Source organism: Eriocheir sinensis, chromosome 64 (genome assembly GCF_024679095.1).
Source record: "Eriocheir sinensis breed Jianghai 21 chromosome 64, ASM2467909v1, whole genome shotgun sequence".
NCBI classification, from domain to species: Eukaryota; Metazoa; Arthropoda; class Malacostraca; order Decapoda; family Varunidae; genus Eriocheir; species Eriocheir sinensis.
In genome coordinates this window covers 797,501-805,000 of record NC_066572.1, presented here as the reverse complement: position 1 = coordinate 805,000, position 7,500 = coordinate 797,501, and the positions used below count along the sequence as shown (strand labels likewise).

Below are 7,500 nucleotides of genomic sequence, written 5' to 3'. Positions count from 1 at the left end.
GGATGACGCCATTAGTGAAGCGGTGTCCATCTCTATTAAATGTGAGTGCTTACTTTATCGCTCTATATCTCTGTTATTGCTGGCTGTGAGTATATAGTTAGACCCTTCTTTTAACTCCCTCTAAAATATTATGATGATAGGTTCAAAGGTTCCTAAGATAATGCCCAAATTATAAGCGGTACTAAAATTTCGTGTTCCCTGGGCCTATTTCGATCAAGTATGAGTGTTTGTCTGTCTTTATCGCTCCGTATCTTCGTCATCGTTCGTTATTTTTCGTTCTAATTTCGTTAACATAGAGTTCAATCCTTCATCTAACGTCCTAGAAAGTTTCAAGATCGCAGGCCTAAAACTTCCTATAGAAAAAGTCTATACAAAAGAGCTACTACAAATCCACCCTTCCTTTTCCTCTCTCCCACCCCAGACGCGCCGCGGTGCACGGTTAGTCCTGTGCTGCGCGGCGTGGCCATGCGCGAGGCCCTCAACGTGACGTGCCGCGTGGAGGCCGACCCCCCCGACGTGTCCTTCACCTGGACCTTCAACAACTCCGTGCGACGCGACCACAACAAGGTGTTCGGCGAGGCGAGGTGAGGCTGTCCCATTTCAATATGCAAGAGTGATTGGTTAGCGAGAATCTTTCATATTTTTGTATTTATCACAGTTTCTCTCTCTCTCCTTTCCCTCTCTCTCTGTTTCCCTTCCTATCTCTCTCTCTCTCTCTCTCTCTCTCTCTCTCTCTCTCTCTCTCTCTCTCTCTCTCTCTCTCTCTCTCTCTCTCTCTCTCTCTCTCTCTTTGTCCAACTTTATTATGCAAGAGTGTATGGTTAGGGACAATCTTTCATCTCTCTCTCTCTCTCTCTCTCTCTCTCTCTCTCTCTCTCTCTCTCTCTCTCTCTCTCTCTCTCTCTCTCTCTCTCTCTCTCTCTCTCTCTCTCTCTCTCTCTCTCTCTCTGTGTGTGTGTGTGTGTGTGTGTGTGTGTGTGTTCTCTCTCCTTTTATAAACACGAGGCAAATATTTCTTCTTCTTCTTCTTCTTCTTCTTCTTCTTCTTCTTCTTCTTCTTCTTCTTCTTCTTCTTCTTCTTCTTCTTCCTCCTCCTCCTCCTCCTCCTCCTCCTCTTCCTCCTCCATTACAAGGATTAATCTCTAAGGAAGACATCAAATTTTGCTAATCTTAAACAATAGATCTCTCTCTCTCTCTCTCTCTCTCTCTCTCTCTCTCTCTCTCTCTCTCTCTCTCTCTCTCTCTCTCTCTCTCTCTCTCTCTCTCTCTCTCTCTCTCTCTCTCTCTCTCTCTCTCTCTCCTGTGTCTCTATCTTTCTTTCATTCTTCCATTCTCTCTCTCTCTCTCTCTCTCTCTCTCTCTCTCTCTCTCTCTCTCTCTCTCTCTCTCTCTCTCTCTCTCTCTCTCTCTCTCTCTCTCTCTCTCTCTCTCTCTCTGATGAAAAGTGAAGCAAATTTTTTTCTCTAATAAATAAATAACTCAGGAGAGAGAGAAAAGATTAATGAAAGTTGAAAAGGAGGAGGAGGAGGAGGAGGAAGAAACTTTGGAGAGAGGGAGGAAGGAGAATTCCTGATGAGAGAGAGAGACTTCTCTCTCTTCTCCCCCTCACTAATTCAACTCTCTCTCTCTCTCTCTCTCTCTCTCTCTCTCTCTCTCTCTCTCTCTCTCTCTCTCTCTCTCTCTCTCTCTCTCTCTCTCTCTCTTCCATTCTTTCATTATTTCTTTCTTTGTACGTTCTCTCTCTCTCTCTCTCTCTCTCTCTCTCTCTCTCTCTCTCTCTCTCTCTCTCTCTCTCTCTCTCTCACTCTCTCTCTCTCTCTCTCTCTCTCTCTCTCTCTCTCTCTCTCTTTCATTTCATTCTTTGTACGTTCTCTCTCTCTCTCTCTCTCTCTCTCTCTCTCTCTCTCTCTCTCTCTCTCTCTCTCTCTCTCTCTCTCTCTCTCTCTCTCTCTCTCTCTCTCTCTCTCTCTCTCTGTCTTGTTTCAGTACAATCTCATTATTTGAATTTACCGAGAGAAAGCACTCATTACATGGCTTTCTCTCTCTCTCTCTCTCTCTCTCTCTCTCTCTCTCTCTCTCTCTCTCTCTCTCTCTCTCTCTCTCTCATCCTCTTTCTTTCTCTGCCTTCCCTTCCCTTCTCCTTTTTTTCTTTATCTTCCTCTCTCCCTCTCCCTCTCCCTCTCTCTCTCTCTCTCTCTCTCTCTCTCTCTCTCTCTCTCTCTCTCTCTCTCTCTCTAAATTAAACTCAAAAGCGTTCAATGCGTCAAAGACTTGGGGGTCAAAATCGCGTCAAACCTCAAATTCTCACAGCAATGCATCGATGCAGCAAATAAAGCGAACAGAATGTTGGGCTTCATTAAAAGAAACTTTGTATTCAAGAATAAAGATGTAATACTCCCGCTCTACAACAGTTTAGTCAGACCCACTTGGAATATGCGGTACAGTTTGGTCTCCTCACCATGCAAAGGATATAGCTAAATTAGAAGATGTTCAGCGTCTTATCCTTTCCTTGCGCTCCTACGAAGGCTTTCTACCCTTAACATGTTCTCTCTTGAGAAACGTCGCCTCCGAGAAAACTGATCGAATGTTTTAAAATACTTAATGGTTTCACGAATGTAGACAGATCAACATTGTTTATGATCGATGACACTTTGAGGAACAATGGCGTAAAACTCAGATGTAGACAAGTAAATTCATACTGCACCAAATTTTTCTTCACCAACGTTGTAGTGCGAGAATGGAAAAAGCTTCCACCGTCAGTGGTCCAGTGTAACACGATTGACTCCTTCAAAAATAAGCTCGACCGTCACTTCCTTCAACTTAATATCAAATAGAGTAGAAAAGCAACGTTTTGAGTCTTCTGATTAATGTAAAATCACTTAGGTTTGGGACAGACCACCAAGTCTGGACCATGGGGTCTGTGGTCTGATTTTCTATGTAATTCTATGTAATTCTCTCTCCATTCTCTCTCTCTCTCTCTCTCTCTCTCTCTCTCTCTCTCTCTCTCTCTCTCTCTCTCTCTCTCTCTCTCTCTCTCTCTCTCTCTCTCTCTCCTCCCTTCCTTTCCCTCTCTTTTTAAATCCTTTCTTTAGCATATATTTCTCTCTCTCTCTCTCTCTCTCTCTCTCTCTCTCTCTCTCTCTCTCTCTCTCTCTCTCTCTCTCTCTCTCTCTCTCTCTCTCTCTCTTCTATTCATTCTACCTCCTTTCTCATCTTTCTTCTCTTCTTTTCTCTCTCTCTCTCTCTCTCTCTCTCTCTCTCTCTCTCTCTCTCTCTCTCTCTCTCTCTCTCTCTCTCTCTCTCTCTCTCTCTCTCTCTCTCTCTCTCTCTCTCTCTCTCTCTCCGTACAACAAAACCCTTCTTGGAACCATTCTGAGTACTCCCTTAAAACTCCCTTGTCCATATCCTCCCTTCCTCTCTCTCCCTCTCCCTTTGATCCTCTCCCTCTCCCTTCTCTTCCTTCCTCCTCCCTGTCTGTCTCTCTCTCCCTGCTTTCAAACTCACTCTATCTCTCTCTCTATCTGCAAACCCCATGGAAAACACCCTCTCGATTTTCTCTCTCCCTTCCCTCCCTCCCTCTCTCTCTCCCTGCCCTTCCCCCTAACCCCTCTCATCTTCCTCTCCTCCCTTCCTCCTCCTCCTCCTCACTAACCCTCCCTTCTTCCCTCCCTATAGGTACAGCAAAGGGCAACTGGAGAGCGTATTAGAATACATCCCAAGCAGCGAGAGAGACTATGGAACCCTGCTATGCTATGCTCGCAATTCCGTGGGTCGTATGGCTACACCCTGCTCGTTCACCGTGATCTCAGCAGGTAAGGGGTGCTAGAGGGGTGCTGAGGGGGTGTAGGGATGCCGTGGGGGGTGTAGATGGGGTGTACTTGATGGAAGGTGTCAGTATACAGGGATTGAGAGGTTGTCCCAATTTCCTATGCAAGAGTTTAGGGTAAAGCGTCGATCTCTCACCATTTGGCTATCCGAGTTTTCTAATGCAAGAGTTATGTTAGTAGTAATAGTAGTAGTAGTGGTGGTCGTAGCGGTAATTGGGTACGAATATATAAGGAGGAGGAAGAGAAGAGAACAAGGAGGAGGAGGAGGAGGAGGAGGAGGAGGAGGAGGAGGAGGAGGAGGAGGAGGAGGAGGAAAATGAGTCTTGCTGGAGATGAGATGAGGTGGAAATAAATGATTCTGATTGTTGTCTGGGAGGAGGAGGAGGAGGAGGAGGAGGAGGAGGAGGAGGAGGAAGAAGAGGAAGAGGAGGAAGAGGAGGAGGAGGAGGAGGAGGGAAAGAGAGGCTTGAGAATAAGAAATAAAGGGAAAGGAAGATATTAAACAAGATGAAGAAGAAGGAGGAGGAGGAGGAGAAGAAGAAGAAGAAGAAGAAGAAGAAGAAGAAGAAGAGGAGGAGGAGGAGGAGGAGGAGGAGGAGGAGGAGGATATTCTAGTGGAGATTAGACCTTCAGGTGGAGATGAAAGTTGGTGGTGAGGAGATTAGGGAGGAGAAGAAGAAGGAGGAGGAGGAGGAGGAGGAGGAGGAGGAAGAAGATGACCTATTGCAAAGTTGCTTAAGGGAAGTTGTGAAGCTTAGATTACCTCCTCCTCCTCCTCCTCCTCCTCCTCCTCCTCCTCCTCCTCCTCCTCTTCCTCCTCCTCCTCCTCCTCCTCCTCCTTCTCTTTATTATATTATTCTTCCCTTCCTTTAAATTCTTCTTCGTTTCCTTTTTTCCTCTCTTTCTTTCTTTCTTTCTTCCTCCTCCTCCTCCTCCTCCTCCTCCTCCTCCTCCTCCTCTTTTTAATTTTTTCCTTCTTGGTAATCTTCTTTATCTCCTTCTTATCACTTTTATTCTTCTTCCTCCTCCTCCTCCTCCTCCTCCTCCTCCTCCTCCTCCTCCTCTTCCTCTTCCTCCTCCTTCTCCTCCTTTTTCTAATTGTTCCATTCTTCCTCTGATTATATATTATTTTTCCTCATTATCTTCCTCCTCCTCCTCCTCCTCCTCCTTTCCTTTGTTCCTTGCTATAATAATTCCTTAATTTTCTGGACTTTTGTAATCTTCCTCCTCCTCCTCCTCCTCCTCCTCCTCCTCCTCCTCCTCCTCCTCCTCCTGTTTCTATATTTACATTTTTCATTTCTCTCTTGTACTAATTTCTTCCTCCTCCTCCTCCTCCTCCTCCTCCTCCTCCTCCTCCTCCTCACTGACGAACGAGACCGGCTCACTAACCCCGGACAGTAAACACATGACCAAAATCCTCAACAGTAACTTTGCGTCCGTATTTACGAACAAATTAACCATTCCCGAGGGCCCGGCTCCTCCGAGGGGGATGACGCCCCTGGAAATTGACGCACTATCCGCCCAAGCCGTGAAAAATTACTTGGACAAACGCGACGCGAACAAGTCAACGGGCCCTGATAACATGTGCCCGCGGTTACTGTAAGAACTGAAACAGGAAATCTTGCAGCACCTCACAAGTATATTTAACCGGTCGCTACAATTGAACAAGTCCCCGATGACTGGAAAATGGCGACATGCTGTCCTGAAGACCAGCCATCAACCCGGACTCTAGAGGAAACCGTCCAAGTGAATCAAGAAGGAGTTCCGGGGGACAGCATGAGCCAAGGGAAGATGGCGCCACTATAAACACTTGCCTGCGCCATGACGGGGTGGGGCCGACTACCATCCAGGCCCCTCAAGCAAGCCTACCGGCGTTATAGGCATAGACGTAAAATAAGAAAAGTCGTGCAGGAGAAATTGGATCTTGGAGTCATTATCAGCAGTGACCTAAAACACGCTGACGACTACTTCATCAGACCCCTTCTTCCTCCTCCTCCTCCTCCTCCTCCTCTTCCTCCTCCTCCTCTTCTTCTTCTTCTTCTCTTCCGTTTAATCCTCCTCTTATATCTTCCTCTTCCCTTTTACCTCCTCCTCCTCCTCCTCCTCCTCTATACAAATTCACCTCTTCCTTCCCTCTCTTTCTCATTTGATATATTCTTCCTCCTCCTCCTCCTCCTCCTCCCCTTCTTCTTCCTCTTCTTCTTCTTCTTCTTCTTCCTCCTCCTCCTCCCAAATCAACATCTTTTCTGCCAATATCTCTCTCGTCTGCTTCATTCTCCTCCTCCTCCTCCTCCTCCTCTTCTTCTCCCCTCTTCTCTTTCACCACCTACATATCTCGTATTTCTTCTTCCTTCCTTTCTTTATCCTCCTCCTCCTCCTCCTCCTCTTCTTCCTCTTCTTCTTCTTGCTCTTCTTCCTCCTCTTCTTCCTTCCTCCTGCCATCCTTCCCCTTAAACCTGCATCTCTACCTCCTCCTCCTCCTCCTCTTCTTCTTCCTCCTCCACATTCTCACTTCCTACAAATATGCTTAACAATTTCATCCTCTTCCTCCTCCTCCTCCTCCTCCTCCTCCTCCTCCTCCTCCTCCTCCTCCTCCTCCTTCGTTTGGAATTCAATCTTAATATTTTGATGAATCACTCTCTCTATTCTCTCTCTCTCTCTCTCTCTCTCTCTCTCTCTCTCTCTCTCTCTCTCTCTCTCTCTCTCTCTCTCTCTCTCTCTCTCTCTTTTATGCCTTCCTTCCTTCCTTTCTTCCTGTCTCTGTTTCTACATCCTTGCATTCAAATGACTCTCTCTCTCTCTCTCTCTCTCTCTCTCTCTCTCTCTCTCTCTCTCTCTCTCTCTCTCTCTCTCTCTCTCTCTCTCTCTCTCTCTCTCTCTCTCTCTCTCTCTCTCTCTCTCTCTCTCTCTCTCTCTCTCTCTCTTCCCTTCTCTTTTCTTTCATTTCTCTCCCTTCCTCCCTTCCTCTCTCTCTCTCTCTCTCTCTCTCTCTCTCTCTCTCTCTCTCTCTCTCTCTCTCTCTCTCTCTCTCTCTCTCTCTCTCTCTCTCTCTCTCTCTCTCTCTCTCTCTCTCTCTCTCTTCCCTTCCATTCTCTCTTCCTCCCTTCCTCTCTCTCTCTCTCTCTCTCTCTCTCTCTCTCTCTCTCTCTCTCTCTCTCTCTCTCTCTCTCTCTCTCTCTCTCTCTCTCTCTCTCTCTCTCTCTCTCTCTCTCTCTCTCTCTCTCTCTCTCTCTCCTTCCTTCCTTTCCCTACCATTTCCTTTCCTCCCTTCCTCTCCCTCCCCTCTCTCTCTCTCTCTCTCTCTCTCTCACTCTCTCTCTCTCTCTCTCTCTCTCTCTCTCTCTCTCTCTCTCTCTCTCTCTCTCTCTCTCTCTCTCTCTCACCAAAATTCTTCGGAAAAATCTACACGTGTTTAAATATCTCTCTCTCCCTCTTTTACCTCCATCCCTCCTCCTCCTCCTCCTCCTCCTCCTCCTCCTCTCTCTCTCACCTCCTCCTCCTCCTCCTCCCCCCCCAGGGCCGCCGGAGGGTGTGCGGGGCTGCGGGGTGGACAACATCACATCCCACTCCGTGACCGTCGCCTGCTACCCTGGGTTCAACGGGGGACTGCCACAGCTCTTCACCCTGGAGGTCTGTGTTTTTATCGCTCTGTATCTCTGTAATCGCTCTCTCT

The 7,500-nt window shown here is 47.1% G+C and overlaps 1 protein-coding gene across 1 annotated transcript in view; it reads left to right on the top strand.

Annotated features, from left to right (window-relative positions):
* LOC126987138 (hemicentin-1-like) overlaps positions 1 to 7,500 on the top strand; it is a 38,495-nt gene that overhangs the window by 24,008 nt on the left and 6,987 nt on the right. Inside the window, exons 10-12 of the mRNA XM_050843863.1 lie at positions 422 to 584; positions 3,676 to 3,812; positions 7,345 to 7,457. Of these exons, the coding sequence (XP_050699820.1) occupies positions 422 to 584; positions 3,676 to 3,812; positions 7,345 to 7,457 (413 nt within the window). The remainder of the gene's footprint in view (positions 1 to 421; positions 585 to 3,675; positions 3,813 to 7,344; positions 7,458 to 7,500) is intronic.